The sequence below is a fragment of the Myotis daubentonii genome, chromosome 5 (genome assembly GCF_963259705.1).
Source record: "Myotis daubentonii chromosome 5, mMyoDau2.1, whole genome shotgun sequence".
NCBI classification, from domain to species: Eukaryota; Metazoa; Chordata; class Mammalia; order Chiroptera; family Vespertilionidae; genus Myotis; species Myotis daubentonii.
The window spans coordinates 15,018,414-15,044,359 of NC_081844.1; the positions used below are offsets into that span (position 1 = coordinate 15,018,414).

At 51.2% G+C, this 25,946-nt stretch overlaps 1 protein-coding gene across 3 annotated transcripts in view; it reads right to left on the bottom strand.

Moving 5' to 3' along the window:
- Positions 1-748: 748 nt before the first annotated feature.
- The window catches only part of SLC25A37 (solute carrier family 25 member 37), a 37,729-nt gene continuing 12,531 nt past the window's right edge, over positions 749-25,946 (bottom strand). Inside the window, exons 2-4 of one of the 3 annotated variants that reach the window (XM_059695962.1) lie at positions 6,206-6,434; positions 3,935-3,991; positions 749-1,937 (exon numbers count right to left, since the gene is read on the bottom strand). In XM_059695962.1, coding sequence (XP_059551945.1) covers positions 1,417-1,937; positions 3,935-3,991; positions 6,206-6,434 — 807 coding nt within the window. In that variant the 3' untranslated portion in view covers positions 749-1,416. The other 2 variants (XM_059695963.1, XM_059695964.1) reach the window with 2 other exon arrangements.

Below are 25,946 nucleotides of genomic sequence, written 5' to 3' on the forward strand. Positions count from 1 at the left end.
AGGCCATCAGCTCATCCCTTGCAAGTCTGGCCGCCAATGGAGAGCCGTGGCCAGAGGAACAGGCCTGCCCGCTCTCCGTGATAATCTGGCCCAGACTCACCATCGCAGAGAACAAGGTAGTTAGGCCTCGTGTTCTCCACTGATGAGGACCTATGGGGGCTGAAGGAGGCTCCGGAGGCACCCGGACTTGTGCCTGAGGGTCTGGGCCTTGCTTCAGCGGCCAGGCCCCGGCTGGGGGGCCTGCCGCCTATCACTGCAGTGAGAGAAATGCCATATACTTGCTATGTGTTTTCAAATCCCTAAATCTGCACAGGGAAACAGATCAGGAGATTTAGTCAAAGCACAAACAAGAACACTAGAGCCGCCTGGGTTACCAGGGGGATGTGGAAAGAAGTCCTAGGAAATGGTGGGACTAATCCCAGCTGGTAGCCAGACGCTGGCGTTTCACGGGCTTCCAAGTGCTGGCCCAGGGAGGCGCACGCTCCGCCCCCGGGAAGGAGCCCCGTCATTCTAATTCTGCCGGGGCCACTGTCCTTCAGGCGGTCCTGTCGCCAGCACACGTGTGCGCCCACAGCAGAAGAGGGCGTCCCAGGGCCCGGTCTCTGGTCCTGGAATTTTAAGGAAAGACAAAGGCTAAAGGCACATGAAGGGAATGAATGAATGAAAGGGGAAAAAAAATAGCTGAAAGATACATATTATTTGTGTGTTTTTTCAATGTACCTCCCCCCAAGCCCCATAAAAAGAGAAATTCAAAAATATAAACATATTTATTATTTTACATTCAAGTGAAACTCCCATTTGGGGGCTCAACACAACTCTAGGCCACATTTAGCAATTTATTACTTGGGTGCCTTTTTATCTAACCCAATGGAAGAATTCCACCCTCCGTTTTTTAAAATCAGCTTTGTATTCCTAGCTGTCACACTTATCCGTACACACACAGGCGCACACACACACAAATCCAAAAACCTCTACGTAGAAAAATAAAGAATAAACATTACCCATCCATTTTATGCTGTGTACTAGAACTTTTATATACATAATGTGCTCTTTCTGCGTTCATGGTTTTCAGTCATGCACTTTCTTCCCCACTGTGTGACCTATGATTCGAGGGGCGGGGCCTGCCACAGCGAAGCAGGAAAGCTACATTCCTCGTAGGGGAGGAAATAGAAAGCAATTTCTCACTTTCCTTCCAAAGTCTTTCCCCCCCTACCACCACCTCGGACATCCCTGCGGACGGCCTCTGGGAGGCGGCTGTCCCATCCTCTCCTCTCTCCAAGGCGTCAGGGAACGGAAGGCCCCCCCTGAGAAGACCCTGCAAAAATAATCCCGCTGTGAGGGTGCGGGAAGGGAAGCAGGCAGGGAAAACCTTTTAAAAACACAAGATTCTGGAATCGCTGCCCACAGCCTGTTCCTTTAGTACGGAGTTCGATTCTCCAGCTTGTGCTTGGTGAGGAAGTACTTGAAAAATTCGTAGACAGACCAGGAGATGGCAGTGGAGGGCATCTGGTAGACGATGCGGGCCTGCATGCCCTTGAAGTAGCCTGGCAGGCCATTGAGCTGGTACACCGTCCGGAAGGCATTGGCCATGCCCGTGAGCCGGCCGCTGATGTTGGCCAGGCTGAGGGCCATGTTCTCCTGAGTGTTGAGAAGGGTCTTACAGACGTCCAGGGGGGTGGTGGCGGCCGCGGCCAGGGCCCCGGCCAGCCCGCCGGAGAGGATGTGGGACTGTGGGTTGTAGCCCCGGTGGGGGTTGACCTGTTCCTGCAGGAACTCGTAGGTGATGAAGTGGATGGACTGGAAGGGAATGTTCATGGTCAGCTGCGTGGTATAGCTCCGGTAGAAGGCCCGCAGGCCCTCGGTCCTCCAAACCGTCCGGATGCAGCCGAGGGCCGACCGGTGTGGCGAGTTGTACATCTGCATGCGCTGTTTCACAACTGTAGGTGGGCCGCAGGGTGTGGTGGACAGGCAGGCAGGGGGCAGTGGGTTGGTTTGGCCCCACCCCGGGTCAGAGTGCAATGGGAAGCCAAGCCATAAAGAAAAACAAGCAAGTTTAGACACGCTGGTAACAGGTCAGAGCGCGCACACACAGCCACAGCCGGAGACCACAGAGGGCCAGCTGCAGGCGGGCCGCGCGCCCACCCCAAACCTGAACCCTGCCCCTGGCCCTCCGGCCCTCCTGTCTTCACCTCCTGGACACGTGTCCCGTCTCTCCTTTCCTGGTCTGACAGGGTCATTAGCTTCTGTGTCACAGTGCTCTGGGAAGACTCTAGGGCAGTGATGGCGAACCTTTTGAGCTCGGCGTGTCAGCACTTTGAAAAACCCTAACTTAACTCTGGTGCCGTGTCACATATAGAAATTTTTTGATATTTGCAACCATAGTAAAACAAAGACTTACGTTTTTGATATTTATTTTATATGTTTAAATGCCATTTAACAAAGAAAAATAAACCAAAAAAATGAGTTCGCGTGTCACCTCTGACACGCATGTCATAGGTTCGCCATCACTGCTCTGGAATTACGCCAGCTCACTTCACGGACAACCTCCAGTGAAGGCCCCTGCTTGGTTCATACAAAAGTAGCTGAGGGTCAAAGGCCACGAGGCAAATGAGGGCCCACTGTGGTCCCTTAGGCTTGGAGTTGTAGTCATCCCCACCCATTGCCCAAATGAACACACAGTGTGCTTTTCTTTATTGTTAAAGGAATAAAGCCCATCAATCAACACGATGTCAAGGAGAAGAGGTGGAGGTTGACACTGGTTTTCTGCTCCTTTGAGAAGCGAACAATTCTCGCCTGGTTGGCATGCGCTAGCTGGTCACTGACCAGGCCCCCACATGAATCGCCTTAAACTCACACAGAGAAACCCACCTCCCAGTTGGAGCCGTCATGTCCCTGAAGGACAGAACAAGTCCCTGTCTGCTAGGTCCGGGGAGGCAGCTGACTACAAGTAAGAAATTTTAACCTTAAAAAACAAACTTGTAAGACAAGATTTAAAATGTTGACATTTCTCCCTTCTGGAAAGGGGTGGTTTTATGGGGGAGGAAGGGGAGAGAGTCCCTCCTCTCGCGGAGCCTAACCCAGCAGAAAGCAGGCCAGCACCAGGCCCCAAAGCTCCCTGTTACTCCGACCCGTCGGCTAGGGCCACTGGGACACAGAAAAGGCTGACGCGAGCCTGCACAGCTGAGAGCTGTTGCTCAATGCTCCCAAAATTCAAAAGGAAAAAGAGGTACGTGGGAGGAGATAGCTAAGCTAAAACAAAACGGCCAGATGTTCGCTTATGAACTCGAGTGATGCATACATGGGATTCAGAATACTCTCATCTCTACTCATGTACTCATGTTTGAAATGTTCCATGATGATTTCAACTTCCTTTTAAAAAAGCAAATTGAACATAAGCCTCCATGAAGGGCCTTTGACAGCCCCCCCCCCAAAAAAAAATGTGTCTAAGGTTGAGAAATGTTGACAAGGGCCAGAGGGCGTGTGTGTGTGTGTGTGTGTGTGTGTGTGTGTACAAAGATTTCAGACTAGTGCAGAAGGCGCACCAGGAGGGCTTGTTCAAACTAATTCCCTACTCCTACCCCCAGGTTCTGATTGATAGAGTATATTCGGATGGGATCTAAAAATTTGCATTTCTAATACGCTCCCAGGAGATGCTGATGGCTGCTACTCCCCAGATCACACCCCTGAGTAGCTCTGTTTGAGAGAACAGGAATACCAGAAGCTCAAAAACTAGTGCCCCTTCTTGAGGCCTTTACTAAAATGTGGTAAAAAAAAAAAAAAAAAAAAAAAAAAAAAAAAAAAAAAAAAAAGGATGTTCTTATTCTGCCTGGGGACCAGGAGTCCCCTTGCCCGACCTTCTGCCCCCACCCCCCGCCACCGCTTTTCCTGCCCCTCCGGCATCCCACTGCCACTCCCTGGGACCAGGAGACATTACCTTCTGCCGGGTTCATTACTGCATCGTGGAGCAGGGTGGCCATACTCCCAGCTATCCCTGCAAAACAAACTCCAGAAAATTACCCTCTGGGACCAGGCGCTCTGAGAAAGTTCCTGGAGCCTAAAATCAGATGGAACCCTGGGCACAGCTTTCTAAGAAGCAAAATTCACTACCAACTCCACCCAGGTGCGTGCTGACTTTCTTAAAGCCTTAACGTAATCATGGAAATACTAGAGAACAATGGGGAAGGAAGGTAAGAGGCACAGGTACCCAGGTTTTCATCCTGTAGAAACTCATTTTCTCTCTGGCAGTCAATCCTGGGCAAAGGTTAGACCGGCTAACGCTGGATGGTACCCAGAAAACACACCTCGTGGCTTTCCCCACCGTCTGGGTTTTAATGCTAGCTTGTCCCTCGCCTTGTCTACCCATGAACGCCCTCTGCACATACGCTGGGGCAATCAGAGGGGACGACACCATGCACACGGCTGAGAGGCAGGAAACACCAGGAAAGAAATCTTTAAGAAAATGCCTTAATAAGACCTAGGGCAGTAGTCGGCAAACTCATTAGTCAACAGAGCCAAATATCAACAGTACAATGACTGAATTTCTTTTGAGAGCCAAATTGTTTCAACTTAAACTATATAGGTAGGTACATTGTTATTAACTTAATTAGGGTACTCCTAAGGCTTAGGAAGAGCCACACTCAAGGGGCCAAAGAGCCGCATGTGGCTCTCGAGCCGCAGTTTGCCGGCCACGGACCTAGGCAATAGAGCACGGGAAGAGGACGTCAGGAAGACCTGCCCCTGGTGGATTTTCAGGGTTAATTTGCAAAGATATGACTTGTCTCGGACAGGGCCAATCATCTGGCTTCAAAAACCAGGAGTTTCAAAATCCTGGTTCAGGCCTGGGACTTTGCTTTTGGATTTGGGCTTCCTCCCTCTGTGGGTCACATGCCCAGTGATGAAGATGACTGCTGGAAGGTGAAAGGAATGAGTGACCCCAGGGTAAGGCTTCAGAAATATATGCTCACCCCCTCCCTCCACACACACTGCTGACTCTCCCCAGAAAGGTCAAAGTGCAATCAACCAGAGCACACACCACAGTGAAGCAGGCACAGCTGGGCAGACCCTGGCATAAACTGGGCACCATTTGGCATAACTTGCCATAAACTGGGCACCATCAAACCGCAGTCAAGGGGTCCAGTGGCCAAGGAGCTACACCATTACATAGGCAGTTTCAGCAAAAGGAGAGCCTTGAACTCAGGGATGGCTCAGTGGAGGCTCTTCGTGACCATCTCAATAAACGCAACTCATGCCCAATTTTTAAAAAGCAAAACAAATGTCTGCACACCAGCCAGATACAGTTATTACGACCAAGGTTGGCTGATGGGAAGGACACTTGGGGTTCTGCACAGAAAAGAGAAGGGGGAAAAATTGTTGCTGGTCACATCTACCTCTCCATTGTTGAACAATTAATTTTGTTAAAATAAGAGCACCGTGCACTGCCATCCACAGTCCCATTCCATACCCACACAGAAACCAAATGAGCCAAACCCCACAGGAGAAGCAAAACCACCACTCAGTGGGCCCGGTAAGACATGTCTAGGTAAGAGCTGCCCTCCAAACCCAAGCCCCCACCCAACTCCCAAACAACAAAAGAGAACTATTCCAGCCCTTGATCGCAGAGAGATGCCACTCAAACAAACAGAAGAGGGTGGGGGTGAAATTCCCAAGCCCCCAGAAGCTTAAGGTGGGAAAGGCCGTCTGCGCTGGAGCAAATCCTTTGTCAGCCATAAAACTTCTTGACCTTTTAAAGCTTAGTTACATCTTGACGTTGCAGAGACCTGTTGAACCAGTTTTTAAATAGTCTCAAAGAAGCTGTCCAGACAACTTTTTTTTGGAATCCAGCATTCAAAAGTTTTGTGTCTATTCGGGGTGTGTTTCCTAGATCTGATCATGAATGGCTTTTGAATGTGTCAAAAACAAAAACAAAACAAAAAAGTGAAAAGCCCACACAACAATGAAAACGGAAACACCTCTGTCACCAATCTCCCCAGCCTTCAGAAAGCGAAGAAGGGGAACGGGAAAAAGCATGTGTGCACGTGTGCGTGTGCTTGGGGGTGCGCGCGCACACACGGCGCTAGAGTTCTTTATTCACAAGCAAGCGTGGCGGAGACGAGGCCTCAGGCTGCTGGGTCACAGGGAGAAGAACCCTGGGGAAGGGTCTGTTGAGGACAGAACTTTCTAACTGCAGACAAACGCTTTCAAATACCATTGGCTATGTGGCTGTTTCCGTGGTGGTGGAAAACGGCATTTAAAGTCCTTTTCATTTTCTCATAGCAGCCAAAATACATGGCATGGGCCGGCCCTGCGCCCATGACCATCACGTTGAGCCCTCGCAAGGGCCTCCAGAAGCCTTCAGTCCGTACGATTTTCTTGAGGGCTCCGTAGATGCTTGTGTACTGGGCTTTGGGATCTGGATTCAAACTCTGCATTCGTGTCTGGGGGAGGGCAACAAAACAAGAAAAGAGGGGCATTAGTGAGGGCAGTCAAGAGGGACCCAGAGAGAGTGAGAGAAAACAGTCCATTTTCATCGTTTCACAGAATCTCTTGGTGAAGAAAACACGGGTTCTCTCCTTCCTGGATTGCTCACTGCTCATCTCTCCTCCCTCCCAGACATCTACACATTCACATGGATTTCATTACAGCCGGCCAAGGGGGTAAGGATGAGAGACAGGAGTTAAGACTAGGAAGACCTGCCCTGCCACTGGCAAGCTGTGTGACCTTTGACGCGTCCCTTAACCTCTTTGGACCTTGGGAATCCTTTACTAAAAAAAAAAAAAAAAAAAAATAGCCCTGGCCAGTGTGGCTCAGTTGGTTGAGCATCATCTCATGCACCGAGAGGTCGCTGGATCAATTCCCCATCAGGGCACATGCCAGGGTTGCTGCCAGCTCGATCCCCAATAGGGAGTGTGTAGAAGGCAGCCAATCGATGTTTCTCTCTCATCGATGTTTCTCTCTGCCTCTCCCTTCCTCTCTCTCTAAAATAAATAAAAAATATATATTTTTAAAATAGTCATGGGAATATAAAGTACAGCATAGGGAATAGAGTTAATAATATTGTAACAGCCCAGCTGGAGTGGCTCAGTGGTTGAGCGTCAACCTATGAACCAGGAGGTCACAGTTCAATTCCTGGTCTGGCACATGCTGGGGTCGTGGGTTCAATCCCAGTAGGGGTCGTGCAGGAGGCAACCGATCAGTGATGTTTCTCTCTCATCACTGATGTTTCTATCCCGCTCTTCCTCTCTCCTTCTATTTTCTGAAATCAATAAAATTATATGCTTAAATAATAATATTGTAATAACTATGTAAGGTGCCAGGTGGGTACTAGAATTATCAGGGAGAACAATTCATCCTATCTAATAATAGACAAACATGGTAATTAACCGTACCCCTGACACGCTTCCCACTGGCTAATCAGCGAGATATGCAAATTAACTGCCAACCAAGATGGCGGCCGGCAGCCAGGCAGCTGAAGCGAACAGGAGGCTTGCTTGCTCCAGTGATGGAGGAAGCCAAGGTTCCCCGCCTGCTGCTGCCAGCCTCTGAGCTTGCACTCTAAGCAACTATGTTGCAATTATAGAACCTAAACAATCCCCAGAAACCTGCTTTCAGGAGTCAGAGCTGGAGCGAGCAGGACCGCAACAGTGTTACACTTATAGAACCCAAACAAACCCAGATACCTGCTTTCAGCAGCAGAGGTCTCAGAGCTGGAGCCGAGCCTCAGAGCTAAAGCCAGCTCTCAGCTCCAGTGACAGCCATAGAAGGTAAATAAATCCCAGAATAAAAAAAAAAAGAAAAAAAGGAGAGGTTGGGAGTTTCAGTCACCCGCCAGCCTGAAAATGGCCCTCAGCCCCTCACCCAGACTGGCCAGGCACCCCAGTGGGGACGCCCACCCTGAAGGGGGTGTGACCAGCTGCAAACAGCCATCATCCCCTCATCCAGGCTGACCAGGCACCCAAGCAAGACCCCCACCCTGATCCAGGACAGCCTTCAGGGCAAACCAGCCGGCCCCCACCCGTGCACAAGGCCTCTATCCTATATAGTAAAAGGGTAATATGCAAACTGACCCTAACAGCAGAAAGACTGGGAATGACTGGTCACTATGACACACACTGACCACTAGGGGGCAGACGCTCAATGCAGGAGCTGCCCTCTGGTGGTCAGGCGCTCTCACATGGGAGGAGCTCTGCTCAGCTGCAAGCCAGGCTGATGGCTGCCAGTACAGCAGTGGTGGTGGGAGCCTCTCCTGCCTCCTCAGCAGCACTAAGGATGTCCGACTGCAGTTTAGGCCTGCTCCCTGCTGGAAAGTGGACATCCCCCGAGGGCTGCCGGGCTGCCAGAGGGATGTCTGATTGCCATCTTAGGCCCAACCCCCCAGGGAGTGGGCCTAAGCCCTGAGCGGTCCCAGACTGGGAGAGGGCACAGGCCGGGCTGAGGGACCCCCCCTTCCCCCCACCCCCGAGTGCACAAATTTTTGTGCACTGGGCCTCTAGTAAATTATATAAATCTCTAATCACTACCCTGTATACCTGAAACTAATACCATATTGAATGTCAAATGTAATTGATAAATTAAAAACAAAACAGGGTTTTCATGACCGTAAGTGAAACAATGCATGTGAAAATCTTCAATAAACTCGGAGACCTAGGGAAACATGAGAACTGGGTTTTGCCCTGACAGGCGGGGCTCAGATGGGCATTCTCCCAGGCACCGAAAGGTCACTGGTTCAATTCCTGGTCAGAGCACATGCCTGGGTTGTGGGCTCGATCCCCAGTTGGGGCGTATGGGAGGCAGCCAATAGATGTTTTTCTTCTCTCTCTTCCCCTCTATCTAAAATCAATAAAAACATGTTTTCAAAGAAACTAAGTATCATTATTATTATCCTGTTGTTCCCACTCCGGTTCTCGTCTTCTGTGTCCTCACTTATCTGAGACCTCCACGTTCTGAAAGCTCCTGTTCAATCCCTACCATGAAATCTCCCCGGATTCTAGAGCCCGTCTGGCATTTTTGCCATATGCATTTTGCTGTAAGCATCTTTGCCACAATCATTTTTGCAGCACAACTAATTGGCCACAAGGCAATTTTGCTGTAAAAAAATAATAAAAAATTAAAAAGGGGCATAAAAAGGGACACAATGAAACATGAAAAATTAAAAGGACTTTATTGCACAAAATGAAAATACATCATCTTCCACATCTTCCAAGTTTATCTGCTTGTTGATTCGCCTCCTCGTATGACATCACACTTTTTCTTTTTCCGCAACAATTTCTTCCTTCAAGTCTGTTTCCAGCTAAAGAACCGGTAATGCTCTCGAAGACTGTTGTGTTGTGAATCAGTAGCCACCGCTCTGGTATTCGCAAAGCTTGATAAACTTTTGGTGTTGATGGGTGTGAGGGCTGACTGTGGTCCCCAAAGGATTTGTAAACTGATGCGTGAACCATTTTCTACAATAGGATGAAATCTGGCTTCCCAGGTAGTTTTGTAATCTGCTTTCTAAATACTTGTTATCATCCACTATTTTAAGGCCACCACGACTGCTTGTCACTGTATAGACCATTACGAAAACTGAGATTATGTAATACACAAAGGGGAGTAACTGTGAGAAATTCGTTTATGGAGAAATGAAACCAAACTCACAACTAGGTTAAACACACGATGTCTGCCAAATTGTAAGCCAAACTATCAACTAGTCATTTTTATCTTTTACAGTGAAATTGCCTTAGGGCAAAAATGCTTATGGTGAAAATACCTAGAACCCCCCTCATTTCCTCTAAATACCTTTTACATCTCATCCTTGTAAGACAGCACCTACATATACAGGGTGCTGTTCCTAAATTTTTAACATGTAGTCTGGACTCCTGGAGGCAGAGATGGGCTCTCCCATCTCTGTTAGTGCCATCATGCTCCCCAGGCACCCGAGTGGATGCGATGGTTAATCTTATCCGTCAACCTGGTGAGTCCATGTTACCCGCACTGGCACCAGATATGGTCAAACGCTAGGCTAGGTGTTGCTATGATGGTACTTTTTGGATGAGCTTCACATGTAAATCAGTAGACTTTAAGAAAAACTCCATAGTGTGGGTGGGCCTCATCTAATCTCAAAGGCCTGAAGAGGAAAATACTGACATCCCCCAAGGAAGAAAGAATGCTGCCTCCAGACAGTCCTTGAACTTGAGCTGCAACATCAACTCTTCCCTGGGTCTCCGGCCAACCTGCCCTGCAGAGTTTGGACCGGCCAGGCTCCATCGTCACTCGGTTCGGAGAACCACTAAAGAAAGACCGCTCCCAGACCTAGCAGTTTCTGGTAATGACCTCCATCTGGCCTGTGCAATAAGAGAGTCACCTCTGGTTATGTGAGGAGGAGTGGCGAGGGGTGCCTGGGGAGGGCAGTGTGTGTGGAGGGGGCGGAGGCAGACAGCAGTGGGGCACCTGGTGCCAAGGCTCCAGAGCCAGCCGAGCCAACACCATCTATCTGAATTCTAGCTCTGGGACTCAGCTGGTTCCTTAACTTGGGGGCATAAAGTAACCCCAGAGAGCCACTGGCATGCGATAGCCTGGGAAACACCTGCTGTGGACGGGCAGTCAACAATGCCCAAACCTCTCCTGCCCGCCTCCAGGGATGTGCAGAACTCTCCCTTACAAAGCTGCTCACATCAACTTACAGAGGAAATTTCTGATTAGGTTCTCACCTCCCCTTTTTAAAACCAGGGGTGAGGCAGTGGGAGGAGTAGATATTACTGAACCCAAACGCACCGTCCTCCTATGGGAAAGAGACAGAAAACGGGGCATCTTTGCATATCCGTGGACTTCTCCATCCTCGGGGGCTGGTCCACTCAAGGCAGGCCACATTTAATGGCACGTGCCTAGAACAGAGAGAGACCCAGCCAAGGCCCCTCGGGCCCATCACAGCCATGGTTTGGGGGCGGAGCCTCTTCAGTCCTACAGCACCTTTGTTTCTTCAACCTGCCGGCAGGGAGCGCCCACTTGGGTCGGGCACCAGGACACAGAGAGGAAAAGTCAAGGGGGAAACAAGCAAAGTATGTGATAAGGGGAGAATGACACAGACTGTTCAGGGTGCCCAAAAGGAACTCAGAGAGACCAGGTTGCACCCTTACAGTCATGGTGCCTTTCAGCAGAGAGGCTGAGAGAAGCTGGAGGCGGCCAGGTAAGAAGTGAGGCAGAAGAGGCCGGAGCCAGAAAGGAAACCATCAGTTTAGTTTCTCTTTTTCCCGTTCAATGACTCTGCCAGTAAAACACTCAACTGAGACCAGAGACCAGTAAAAAACACACCTGTGGACCGGAGACGAAGAAAAAGTCACGGTGGCGAGAGACAACCCAAGTGTTCATCAATGGACGGACGGGTGGATAAGCAAAATGTGGTCCATCCATACCATGAACTGTTACTCAGCCTGGAAAAGGAAGGCCACTCTGACACCTGCTACAACATGGGTGCGCTTGGAGGAAATGATGCTAAGTAAAATAAGCCAGTAACAAAACGCAAATGGTGTATGATTCCACTTATGAGGTACCTATAGTCAAATTCATCTGGACAAAGAGTAGAATGGTGGTTACCAGGGGCTTAGGGGAGGAGGGGAGGGCAGTTAGTGTTTAAAGGGGACACAGTTGCCCGGTCTGGTGTCTCAGTTGTTTAGAGCATCATCCCAATACACCAAGGTTGTGAGTTTGATCCCTGATCGGGGCACATACAAGAATCAACCAAGAAATGTATAAGTAAGTGAAACAACAAATTGATGCTTCTTGTTCTCTCTCTAAAAATCAATTTTTTTTTTTTTTAATTTAAAGGAAACAGAGTTTTGGTTTTGCAACTTGTAGAGTTCTGCAGATGGATAGTGGTGACGGTGGCCCAACAATGTGAATGTATTTAGGGCCACTGAACTGCACACTTTAAAATGGTTAAGATGGTTCCTATGCTATTATGTGCACTTTACCACAAATTTTTAAAAAGTCAGGGAGAAGGTGAGAAAAAGGGAAAATAAAATGAATGAAGTAGGATGCATGGAGGGAGGGCAGAGCTTAAAAAACAACAACACAATCACAAACCAAAAACAACGGAAACAGAGAATTTCACAATCCACCTTTCCGGTCCTGGGTTTCAGTTCCTGCTCAAGGCCTTGCTACATGGCTCTCCATTTCCTCATAATAACCTCCCGCTCTGCATTTTAATTCTCCCTTCTTAGAAACTCAGGATGCGCATCGGTGTGTTCAAGGCCCTGGAAGCCCTTCGGGAAAGCCGCCTGTTGAACTCGGTGTCACCAGGCACGCCTTAAACGTCTGTCTTTGGCGATGGAAGCCGTGGCTCTCTGAATAACCAGCTCTGCCCGCAGAGCGCACTTGAGAACACGCGGCTGTAGCCAACGGGCCCTGGAAGCAGGAAGTGCACAACCAGCTGCAGGTGTCAGAGGACCCCCGGCAGCCCCTGCAGCGTGGGCAGCCTGGGGGACAGGGCCCGAGAAGGTAGTGGAAATAGCAGGAGGAGCCCCCTGCTGCGTGCTGTCATGCTACCCCCACACTGCTAACTGCCGTCGGCCCTAAAGGGGCAGGTAGAGAAAAGTGCCTTGGCCCGGAAACCAGGAAACCTGGGCCTCTGGCCTGGTTCTGCCACTCACTGTGTGACCTGAGCAAGCCCCTCAGGCGCTGCTACAGGAGGTGCCACGTCAATGATACCAACTCTGTACCTGCACTGGCCTGGCCAGCATGGAGTGAGGGGTGGCCGGGCCCCTTGCTCAGTAACTCCCCCAAGAAGACAAGACAGGACCAGCCTGCCTGGCTGGCCCATCCTCTCACTGATGGGGGGGGGGGGCGGGGAGGGAGAGGGGGGGCGAGTGGGGGAACAGGGAGAGTGGAAAATACGCTGCTGTCCCAGGTGAGCTGGCAGGATCAGATGACGGGAGCTGCGAGGGCCCTGGGCACAGAGCACATCTAGCTCAGCACCTGCCTTTTCAGATGCGACACTGGGACCCGAGTGGGAAAACCCGTGCCCGAGATCGTGCCAGGAGAAGATAATACAGTATCTGCCCACTGATCCATCCCAAAGCACCTGCTGAGATCCTACTCTGAGGAGGTGAATGGGGAGACGGGCAGGGGTGGGGGCTCCCGGTTCCTGGTGCAAGCGAGTGAACAAACATCACAGCTCAGCGAGGGACACAGCTCCCACCCAGGGACCAGGGCTGCACCCCAGAGGCCAGCCAGGAATTTGTTCCTTTCTTTCTCCCAGAGAAAGGAATGCAAGTTCAGGTACCTAGAAAGAGCTAGAGAAACACCAACTAATGTTAGCATCTGCCACCAGTGTCTGCTTCAAAATGAGAAATCAAATTGCTAAGTTGAAGTTTATCCCTTCCGCCAGCTGTCCACAAGTAGCACTATCACTAAGTTGAACCAAGTAAAATCTCTAAGCCAAGGGCAGGCCCAATCCCAGCCCCCTTCCCACGGTCGCAGGCCTCACCCATAACTCCGTGGCTGGCAGCTCTCCCGTGGCCCGTTCACCGCGGCACTGTGTGCTCACTGCTCTGTGGTCCGCTGATGACACCCCAGCTCCCACCCACAACCACCAAGGACAGAGCGCGCTGGGCCTGAGAGCCCATTCCCACGCAGGCCTCCCTGGCCAAGATGCCACCATGGATTGCAGCTAAGCTGGGAGGAAGAGCATCTGGGGCACAGTGACCTGTGGGGAGAGGACCGCCTTCCAGAGCAAAGCCACAGGCCTCACTGAGGGCTTGGAAAACCTTCCTTGCCTCACGTTCCAGAAGCCGTGGAGGCACACAAACCACACCGGGGAGAACCAGGCTCAGTAAAACTTTCAGCACTCCGAGTCCAAATCTGCCAGCGAGGCTTCACGCCCAGCCCTTTGGAAACACATGCAGAAGCATCCAAAACGAGGCATCGGCACACCATCAGCATCACCCCCCCCCCCCCACACACACACACACACACACACACTCACGCTCCCGCAACAGAGCCATGCGGAACCCTCTGAGGGAGCCGGGCCCTCACAGCGCGCTGAGGCTCATCAAAGTGTATTCCCAAGTTCGGATTTCCAATCACGTCTCTTTACATCTCCCAAACGGGCAAAAGTGTGCACAAAGAAAACATACTTTGTCTCTTTCCTTTAATCAAAAGGAAAACTTGATCCTCTTGAAGTTCAGGAATCAGCGAGAGAGAAAAATGACTCGTCGAAAGCAGTCCTTGCCTCCCCCCGCAATAAAAGCGGCGGGGGAGTGATTACATTCCGGAAGCAGGTGGCAGGTGTGCACAGAGTTCCAGGCCTAGCCCTTCCCAAAGCCCCTGTCAAGAACCATCATTTTAGAGAAGCAACTGGCCAGCTCCTAAGAAAATTGGGCAGAAGACCGGAAGAGAGAAAGATGACAGGTGGCAGCTAAATCCTATCAGCACCAAGTTTCCTGTCTCCTCTAGGAATCCCAGACACCCCTCAGTTTCCACATCACACTGATGTCAGGAGGGTGGGAGGAAGTGGCACAACACGTGAGAACAAAGCACCAAGGCTGTGCAGCCTTCTCACTTGTGTCCCCCGGGCCCGGCGTCAGAAGTCACATTCGCCCTCAGAGCAGACCGGTCACTCCAACGTTCTGTCACCTGCCGCCCCCGAGGTGCGCGCCTGGACCGCAAGGGGTCACACCTGTCATGAACACTCTCCATGCACAATCCTGAAACCTTCAGGGCTCCTTAGGGGCACTGCTGTCTCTAGGGACAAAATGACAAAGTGAAGAGCCTTCGTCACAAATTTGGTAAAAAATACGAATCCCATCCAGACAACCAAAACCAAGTTCCTCGATCCCCCAGGGAAGAAGCCCAGCGCAGTACCAACCACCACTCCTCCTGGGACCAGGGCACAGTGGGAGGAGTCAGACCCCATCCCAGCCAGCCCAGGAGGGGGGCAGCAGAAGGGCCATTTGAGCTGCAGACAGAGGGAAGACACAGCAACAGATGTGGAACGGAGCTGTCACCAAATACTACTGGACTTTTGGACTATGTGTCTGTGTTGCTCTAGAGCCCAGAAAAGGCCGAGAGAGCAGGGAGAGGAAGAGAACAACCCTGGCTGAGGGGGATGTGAAGGTGCTGGGGGGCCTGGGAAATGGGAAAGGGTTGAGGGAGGGATGTGCACGGGACGCAGAGGTGAGGTACGGATGCACGGGGAGCCCCGGACTCAGGAGGGTGGCTGAGCATGAGATGGTCGATACATATTTGCTGGGAGAAAAGCAGGTTATGGCTGGACTATGGGAGGCCCCGCATAACTTGCTAGGGCGTTTGGAATTTCTTGTATAGTCAAGTGTTTTCCACATTACGTATTGCAAAGGACACTGGGAGCCATAGCGAGCGGCACAGGAAGCAAGACTGAAGGGCTCCCCTGCACCTGAGAGGAGGGAGCTGCCTCTGCAGCAGAAGCCCTCCTCATGGGTCTCCTTTCAGGATGCCCACTCTCTTCAAAGCCGTGGCTGCCTGCACGGCCCCGGTAACGGCACAGGCCACTGCAGGCTGCATCCCCACCGGGGACACCAGCCGCTCCCCACCCTGCTACTCTCCCCTTCTCTAGAAAATTCTACAGCAGGATGAAGGAGAGATTAAAGAATCTGTGCCTGGCTTGGGCCCAATGTACCCAGGACACACTCGGTTGCGGCCCGCCCAAAGGATTAAATTATTTCTGCTCTACAAGTGGGCAAATGCCCAAGATCCCAGGCAATAGGCTCGTGTTTCATGGGTGGGATTGGTGACCTCACTGAGAGCCAGAGGACACGGAGGACTGGGCTGGGGGAGGGGGGGGGAGCCAGAACCAGCGGCCGGCACTCCTACCCACCTTGCCTGGCTCTAGCAAGACTAGCAGGGGCTGGGGTCCCGCAACTCAAAATGGTGTGGTCCTAGGCCAGTGATGGCAAACCTTTTGAGCTCGGCGTGTCAGCATTTTGAAAAACCCTAACTTAACTCTGGTGCCATGTCACATATAGAAATTTTTGATATTTGCAATCATAGTAAAACAAAGACATATTTTTGATATTTATTTTATATATTTAAATGCCATTTAACAAAGAAAAAATCAACCAACCAAAAAAATGAGTTCGCGTGTCAGAGGTGTCATAGGTTCGCCATCACCGTCCTAGGCAAACCAACTTGCTTCTCGGAGACCCAATGCCTCTATTCACAAAACAGTTCGAATGAAAACAGCCATGTTAGCAGGTAACTGTCCCCATTTACAAACTAGGAAACTGAAGCACAGAGGCACTGAGCGACTTGCCCCCCAGGTCACAGATGCAGACAGAACTAGAAGCCGGGCGGCTGGATCCAGGGGCATGCCCTTAACCACAAGGCAACCACCTCTCACCACAGGGTGGACTGGAAGGGCTCACAGGTGAACTTCAACTTCCTCTAAGACACCAAGGCATGTATACCCCACCCCCAAGTGGAAGAAGGAGTAGGCTTGACTGTGTCCGTCACCCGTCCTCACTGGTGCAGTGTATGCAGCTCCTGGCGGGGTCCATGTGCACCCTGCAAGCAGGTGTTCTCACAGGCAGACACAAGCACAGTCCCATGGAGGGCACTCAGCTTCACTGTTTCCCAATCCCGGTCCTGGGCCTGGCCACTGGCCCCAAATGGAACTGGCTGGTTCAACACAAACCCATTCTCTCTCTTTCAAAGGTGCTTGAGCCATTGGCCCACCCAGACGGAAACCTTTTGCCCATCAATGAAAGCCTGGCACTCCATCGGTATTCAAAGGCCAAGACGGAATATTTCAACAGCCAAGCTGTTTTAACTCACTGCTAGTCACCTGGACTCCCAGGGCCACCCTGGCTTGGCTCCCTTGTCCATATCATTGGCTCATGAACACCTCACCTACCAGTAAGCACGAGATGTCAGAGGCAGAACTGGAGAAACAACTCATTCTCAAAAACAGTTTATTTTCCTGGTAGATAGGTAAACTCGCTAAAGCACCATAACGCCACATAGAAAAACAAGCTTTTAACACAAGAAGCCACCCAGAAGTGCCCTAGAAGCATGTGCAGCCCCGAGCACCAGGAACCTACCGCATGCAAAACAGAATCCAGGAATGTTCCAAGACTCTCTACACAACAGCTACGGTCCCTGCTCCCTACTTCAGCCAGCAGCTCTGCCACCATCTGTCTTGCATGGTAGGGCTCCCTACAGGCTTTTGTTTGATTTTAGAGTTCTGCTACCCTCTTAGCCTCTTCACCCCAACTTTGCTCTGCTAGTGAGGAAACCTTTATGGAACTTGTCCAAGCTCCCAGAGCTGGTCACAGAGCCAGGATCCTAGTGCACTCCATCTCCCAGACCCCGCCAATCTGACCATCAACCATATTTTGCTGAAAATCCCAATCACAGAATCTCGAAGAAACTGCATTCAACCACCCATCCACCCAGTGCTGACACAGTTCCTGGGCTTTGCAGTTCATCCATTTGCTCGACAATTACATACTGAGTTTCTGGTCCATGCCCGAGGCCAGTTTAGGACCTGAGGACACAAACATGGCCCCTGTCCTCAACCGCCTCACAATAAAAATCCTATTATATTTTTTAACTGGATGCACTTGGGGAAGTAACTGAACTCTGAACTTCCGCTCCCTCGCCTGTAAAAACCCCTCCCTCACACGCCAACTGCAACAGATGAATTAGAAAACGTAAGCACATCAATCACCTAGTGCAGTACAGTAGGTGCTCAATACACATTCGTCATCATTGTGATTCTTTCTAGGTGGACTGAGTATGTCCCCTAAACCACCACCTATGTAATCGAATGGCTGTGAAATCTTAAGCACCACCACGAAAACTAGCTTGATGTTGCCCAGAAAGTGTGGGTGCTCTCCCCTGCCTGCTGATACATGGCCATTCGACACAAAGGACCTCCTGTCAGGTTTGCTCTGAACCGTTAGAGTACAGAAGAGGACAGGCCACAACCCACACAACAGACCCCAGGGTTCCAGAAGGAAGCTACCCGCCACAGGGCGCTGCTGTTTGGGACCCCAGGCCGCAGTTCCTACAACCTCACAAGGCAGGGACGGGAATGAGAGCGAACCCCCACTCCCTCTGATCAGAAGGAGGCTGGGCCTCAGAGGCCAGGAGGTCTCCAGCCTTCACAGTGACAAAGAACAGGCCCTGGGGCCCACCTTCAGCTCCAACCCAGCTCTGCTGCTTCCTCCTCCCACCATCACCTTACCCAGGTTATTCGATCTCTCTGGGCCATAATTGCGCCCATCTCCCCAAGTCTCAGTGAGGATTAAAGGCAATAATGAATGAAAGGCCCTTTGCCTGAGGGCTGGCATACAGCTGCTGTTGCTTTTCTTTAAGCTTTTTTTTTTTTTTTTTTAATAAACAGTGAATTCCTAGGTCGATGTCACATTTACTCTAATTCCTTCATAAAACTCTCCTTCCCTGAGGATTGGCCCTGGTTGGGAGCAAACCCACCAGCAATCATTGCTCACAGACTGGCCACCTGAGTCGCTGTCAGGACTGCCTGCACAGCCCCTTAGTTCCCTGCCCCTTTTGACAGAAGAGAAACCGAGGCCCAGAGAAGAGAGGGGATTTGTGAAGGGACCCCCCCCCCCCCACTCACCCACACCCAAGGGCACCTTTCTTCCCTCTCCATTTCCATATGAAAGGACCTGGTGCTTACACTAATCCTGGTTATGTAACAAGGTAACTTAGAGAGCAAGAGAGGTAGGGAAATCACCAGTGTCAAGTTTACCTAGGCACAAAGCGTCCAAGATGACCGGGCTACAGAAGCTGGCTCACCTGGTCTGACTGCTCAGTGCCAAGGGCAGCCCTGCGGACCTTGAACTGGTGCTAAGTCTGAGGCTGCGGCCAGGACCTTAAATACCAAGGTTCCCTGACACTGCTGACTGGCACCCATTCCCACGAGGTCACCGCCGTGTAGAAGGCCCTCCCCGCTGTTCAAGGACTCACTGGCCTCTAAACTGCAGAAAACAGCCAGATGGGGCCAAGCTGAGCTACAGGACCAGGCACGGGGAGCCCTCTGTGGATTCTGCTCCCTCCCCTTGCTCCAGCCACCCCCACAGGTCCATGTGGCACCGCACAACACAGATGTTCCCACCAAGTGTGCATCACTTTCCCAACAGGACGATCCCCCCAAGCATGCACCTACATGTATGTGAGCATGACAGACGGAGAGCCCTGTTCTAGGAGTCAGAGGACCCAAACTCCCGTCAGCTCTGCCTCCAGATCCCTACGGAGCCTGGAGTAAGCCTATCACCTGCCCAGGCATCAACACGATTCCCACCAGCAGGTAAACCCAAGAGGGCAGGGACTTCTTCTGTTCTGTTTACCCAACTCCGACAATGGTAAATTCTTGTCGAATAAATAAATGGAGTCCATAGACTGTCTCAATTGACCTCTAGCATTCTCAACCAATGAAATCGGAAAAGAATCCTTTGAAAATCAGTTTTATTTGGGGGGAGGTAGGCCTACATAACTATAATTTTTAAACGCCTGTATAAAAAAAACTTCCAGGAGAAATTGGAACCCTTGTACGGAGGAAATGTAAAATGGTGCAACCCTATAGAAAACAGTATGGAGGTTCCTAAAACTATTAAATACAGAATTACCATACGATCCAGCAATCCCACTGCTAGGTATATAGCCAAAATAATTGAAAGTAGGGACTCAACGAAATACTTGTACACCCATGATCATAGCAGCATTATTCACAAAAGTCAAAGGTGAAAGCAACCCAAGTGTTCATCCATGGGTGAGTGGATAAAATGCAGTATATATGTAGAATGGACTATTATTCAGCCTCAAAAAGGAGGGAAATTCTGAAACATGCTATAACTCGGATAAGCCTTAAGAACATTACGTAATAAGGCAGACGCTATCCCAAAAGCCAAGAATTGTATGATTCCACTTACGTAAGGTACATACAACAGTCAAATTCATAGCAAGTTAGAATGATGGTTGCCAGGGACTGGGGTCAGGGGGCAATAGGGAATTACTGTTTAATGGGCACAGAGTTTCAGTTTGAGAAGATAAAAAAGTTCTGGAGATTGGTCGCAGGACAACATAAATGTACTTCACACTGCTGATCTGTATGCTTAGAAAAGGTTACGACAGTGAATTTTATGTTCAGTGTATTTCATCCTAATTTTTTAATCCTAAATCTAATCAACAGCTTATCCCACATGCATTGCATAGTCTGCAGTCCTGCCACAATCACATAACTCCCTCAGGTTTCCCTATCTCCTCGGCGTTTGCCTGTCTGTTTTGGTGAAGGCAGCCAGGGGCCCCAGATGTGCAGTGTGACCCCGGACGCAGCAGTATTCCTGGCTCCAGAGCCTTCCTCGGAAGGAAGCACCTGGAGGTCAGCCCAGGGGCTCTTGGTCGGAAGGCAGAGCTTTAACGGAAAGCAGAAACGCTTAAGAGGCACTTTGAATCCTTGCCCTTTCCCACACACTGACCCCTGGCCCCAGTGATACACACTGGCCTGAACCACCCCAAACGGTATTTTCTCAGAATCAGGACTCCAGCTGCTCCGCTGGGGAGGTAGCTGCCGAAAACCAGCCAAATGGGAGAGACTTGGGGCTGATGCGGTGGCTCCAAGGTACCACTTTACTGCCAGAGCCAAGTAGCCGGGTGCTAGGGACGACAGCGCCCCTGGAATCCGCCCCGGACAGGCCCAGGGAGCTGGGCACCTCAGAAGCCCTAAGCACCACTGGTTCTCAAGTCAAGTGTGGTCCTGCAGCTTCTGCAAGACCGGCTTCCACGCCCTTCACCGAAGCCGCACCTTCTAAAGCATGCCCCACTATTAGCCTATTAGCCACAGGGAAAAAAGACTTCTCAAAGCAGCCCTGTCGCCAGCCTTCTATTGCTCATTCCTCTACTTATAATTATATCAGGTGACGTGGCTGCGGGCCTGTCTCCCATGAAAGTCTGAGAGACACAAAGGAAGGACAGCTGCCTCCATTTGTGGTCTCCAAGCCCCAGCACTGTGCCTTGACTAAGACAAGAACCCCTCCAATTGTCAAGGACTCAGACATGCACTAAATTTCACCCACAGGCAACACAAAGCAAGGACTTCAAGTCCCTTCTCCAAACAGCTACCGACCAGATGCAGATCTGTGTTCCAAAGCTGATGCACCTCCCCATTTTCCGGGTCTACCACCCAGGGTACAGCCAAGGGCATAAGCCCCCTCAAAGCCAGCTCCAGGGTTCAGGGAACACTGGAGATCTAAATAGGTGTCCGGGGTAAATTTCCCAGACATTACCGAAGCCAGACTTCCCACAAACACAACTACTCACGTCTCTCCATAATGCTGGACAATTTACATGTAGGCGGGGCCAGGTCACAGCTGGAGGGGACATTCTCCCACTTCCCTCACACACCTTTCATACCAGACAATAACAAGAAAGACGATTAAAGTACCAGAAACACCAGGCCTGATGTTCTCAGGGTCTGGGGGGAAAGACTCAAAAGGAAGCACCTTGGAGACTTACCTTTCAGCCTCTGGAATCCACTTGCCCGCACAAATATTTGCAGTACGAATTATTTCATGAGCTTTGTGGGGCGTCACTTTTAACTTTTACTGGATGCCAAAGGAATGGCAGGAACCCTCAATCCTGGGTGAGACTTCGTGCTGACTCAAACCCTCGCCCCAGAAACAAGAGCTCGGATGCGCGATTTAATGCTCAGCCGCCTGAGGAAGGGTTTCCAGAAGGAAGGCCAGGCATGAGCGTGAGTGGCCGGGCTGCAGCAGCCTCAAGTTGGTACAACAGGGTCGTGCTACCAGAACGTTCTCCCTGCTCCATAAATGTCAGATGAGCAGAGCAGGCATGGGGTCCTTGCCTTCAAGGAGTGTCTAGACCAGGGGGTGGGAAGAGTAAGCCAAGAATCACACAAATAAATACACACTTGCGTCCTGAAGAAAGTGGGAGGTGAAGGTGCTGTGGAGAAAGGCAGGGGACCCAGACCGGTTAGATCTGGGGAGGGGTCCGGGCGGTGACTCTGGAATGGAGACCTGCGGGCTGGGGAAGCCAGGCAGGTGAAGCACGGAGAAAAGGGCTGCCTAGGGCACAGGTAGTGGCAGGTGAGACGGGACAGAGGCCCCCGAGAAGGCTGCTGAGCACCAGGAGATGAGCGCCCACGCTGAGCACTGAACACAGGAGGGTCATTTTGGTCCTTCGAGCTGTGTGCCATCTGCCTGGTCCTGACCTCCTGCCGTGGATTCACAAATGGAGGAGAAGGAAGGGGGGAAGGAATGAGGCAGATGAAACAGGAGGGTTCTCACTGTGAAATCTAAACTGTGTGGAGCAGTAGCATTCCTGTCACTATGGGGAAGAGGCTGCTGCAAGCCTTCCCCACCCTCCACTCCCACCAACACTACCCCAAAACGCTCAGGTCTGTGGGCTAACCCCATCTGTGCTGCTGGCAACACTGGAGACCTGAGCCATGCGCCAACCCCCTCGATGACTCAGCTTCCTGGTAGTGAACTTATAAAAGGTCCCGTCAGGAAGGAGTCAGGGAGCTATAAACGGCCTTCTAGAAGCATCAGCTCCACGGCTCCCCTCGAGTCCAGGGTGGGGCTGTGGCCAGTCAGCATTTCTGGAATTGCCTGAATGAATGGTTTGCAGTCCTTAAGTGTTGTAGTTGGAGGTTTCAAAAAACTAAACACACGGTAACTTCTAGTCAGGCACTTAGGGTGTAGGATCCCCAAATGGTATATCAGCAGCTGGGTCCTTTCCCTGCTCCTCCGCCCTGGGTAGAATTCTAGGGATCTTCCTAGCTTCCTCCTCCTCAAAAAAAAAAACCAAAAAAAACAAACAAGCACGTGCTTATAAGTCTATACTCTACATTCAAAGTCATCGTACTTATGTCTGGAAGGGCTCCATTATGTCTCCTGAACCAAGGTCATACTGCCCCATGGGACAATAAGGAGTGGAAATTTTGGAACTGGGAACTTCCGAGGAGACCATTCACTCTTGCCATTCTACAGATGAAGAAACTGAGACTCAGACGAATGACGTGCCTCCCAGGACACTCAGCTGGCAGGCCTCTGGTTACCTTAACCTAATTATCATTCGCCCTTAAGTGCAAATATAAATGTTACGTGTGGGCACGCACAGAAGGGACCTGCGCTGGCCTTGCTTCTCCCAGTTTCGCTCGCTGCCCTCCCCTCACCCGGGGCCCGCATTTCTGGGCTGACAAAGCTTCTCCCGTCCCTAAACTCCGGCTGCTCAGAGAGCACAGGTCTGCTTCGTCTCAAGCAGCTTCTGGTAATGCAGGCCCAGGTCTGTGGCAACTCTGAGGTTTTAGGATCTGCAGGAGAATTTCAGAAGCTTCTTACAACTGGATGACCGGGAAATACAAACGACCCTCGGAAGGAACACTAGGGAGCTTATTAAAACAACTCTGTCCCTGGCTCAGGGAAAGCACCTGGCCAGCCGCTCTCAGAAGCCGCGGCAGGAAGGACACTAATTCCCGGGATAGATGGGCCGGCGGCCACCGAAAACTGAACCAACTGGTGCCCCATCACGACAAACTGCGGCTTCAGCTGCCTCTCTGCCTTCTTTCAAAACTTGAAAGCTTTTGTTTTTGTTTTTTTTTGGAAGCAAAGAAGGAGCTACGCGTCATTTCAACTTGTCGATATATTCCCAGTTGTTAATATATTGTTTTTACAATGAAGTCATTTCTGAAGCTGATATTCTCGAAGCTCTAATGGCTAACTAGAAATCTTCAGTCATTTTCAAAGTAAGTTCATTTAACGCGGCACCCTTCCTGGCCTGTGTAGTAAATAATGTACATCAATTCAGTGACTGAGAAGCCAAAACACAAGGGGGTGAAAATGCAAACGCAATTACACTACAGGAGAGCTCGCTAGTCTCACATACAGGTTCGGTTCTTCTCCCTTTCACTGGGCCCCTCTCCCTGCAGGGCGTTTTCTGTGGCGGAACTTCAACCAGATCAAATCTTTGTTTGTGTTCTGTTTTGTCTGGGTAACAGCTCAGCATTGTCTAACGACACTGAAAAAGGCCCACACATGTCCTCCTGGAAACACCCAGCAAACAGACTTAGCAACAGAGACCGCCTGTGCCAGAGAATCCACCGACACAGAAGCCGAGGGCTGGCCTTGGGGTCACCGGCTCTCGCCCAGGTCACCAGACTGGCTGTTTGGAGAAACAGGACTCAGCTTCCAGAAGCTGCAAGATCCAGGAGCATCTGTCCAAACCCTGGACGGATACAGACACCGGGAGAAAAATCTTAGGGCCCAGTTTCAGGCCTTTATCAGAATCAGCGGAGACTGATGGACAAGCCCAGGGACCCGAAGCTCTGCATCTCATAGGAGGTGCCACGGGGGGGGGGGGGGGGGGGGGGGAGAAGGAAAGAGAGGGCGGGGAAACCGCTCCGCTGCACATTCCTTTAAAAGGTGACAAGGAATGACACACAAACCCGAGTGTCCAGAACAGCCAGCTCTGTCACCTACACTTCCCGTCAAGTCTCTCTCCTCAACCTGTAACCTGTGCTGTGGGCTGGTAGGGGTCACTAGGCAACACCTAAACCTCCACAGATCACGTGGCTGCATTTAACTTTTTTAGCCACTTACCTGGCAGCTGCTCCAGCTGGCATGTGCCACTGATGTCACCATTAATTAAGAATGATTTATGAGCAGAAAGGCCTCTGACATCACAGCTTTCCTCCCACCCTCTGCTGGCCTTCGGCTGCCAGCGCAAGTTCCCACCCAGGGCGGGGGCGGGCTTCCCTGGATGCCACCAGATAGTCGTTTGGTGGCCAAACAGGAAATGAAAATTTCAGAACAGGTGGATGAAGAAATTTCAGAAAAGGAGGGCAGGTCCCACCTGGAGTCCCCGGTGTGGTGACCCCAAACCACAAAATCTTTCTCAGCTGACTCTGTGGTCAGGAGGCTCACAGCAGAACCCCAAAAGTCAGACTGTCAGGGGCAGTGCAGCTACCCTAATGACAGCCAGGCACCTTGGGGACAGGCCGTGGGTATGAACACCGACGTCTGCTTCAGTCTGGGTCTGGACAGTGAGGTGGGCCCTTTCTGGACGCCTTCCTAGGAGGTTCAGTTCCCTGCAGACAGGCGAGACCTCAGAGGCGTCGACCTCCTGGCTCCCTCATGCCCAGTACATGTGGTCACATCCCCACTGAACCCCACTCCCTGATTAACTGAGTTATTCAATGGAGACCAGGGTTCAGGTTGCATTTTTTGCAAATACCTTTCCTCTCGGCCTCAGTAGAGACATGTCTGTGAACCAGGCTAACACAAGCCAAGATCTAGCAAACAAGCCGTGGAGACAGTGGCTAAGGAAAGACCGTCTTGGTTCTTGAGTCACGCACCCTGGGCCCACCTCCCCACTCACACACTTGCACAAACATGGGCACCTTCCCCTCCTCTCCAGCCTGACTTCTCAGATCTGATCATCAGACAGCCACGGCTCCTTTAATCCAGCTCTCGCCAGCCCCGGGTCCCCGCGGGACATCCTCTATTGCAGGGGAGGGAGCACCGGGAGTCACAGGCAGTGCCACTGTGTGCCCGGCCCCAGTGATTCTGGCTGGCCCTGCAGGCTGCCACACCCACCCTGCACCTTCCTTGCCCGCTGCCAAGGCCAGAGGCCAGCAAAAAAACCTCCATGTGAGCAGCATAAGGAAAGGGGGCCAGGGACCCCAAGACAAAGGCATGTGTCCTTCCTCCTTCCCCTCTTACTTCACTGTGTCAGCATCATGAGCAAACAAGGAAAACAGAGACGGGAGGGACCGTGGTGGGAACGTCCCCAGCCTCATCTGCCTGGTACTCAAAGGGCAGACTCCTTTATAAAGTAAAAGTGCACCTCTGAGATCATAACCCTACGGAGATGACTGGGCCCTAACTGCCTGGGCACACTGCTGTCCTCCGTGAGGGCAGCCTGGTCCCTCACTAGCCTTCATCACGGTGGCTGTA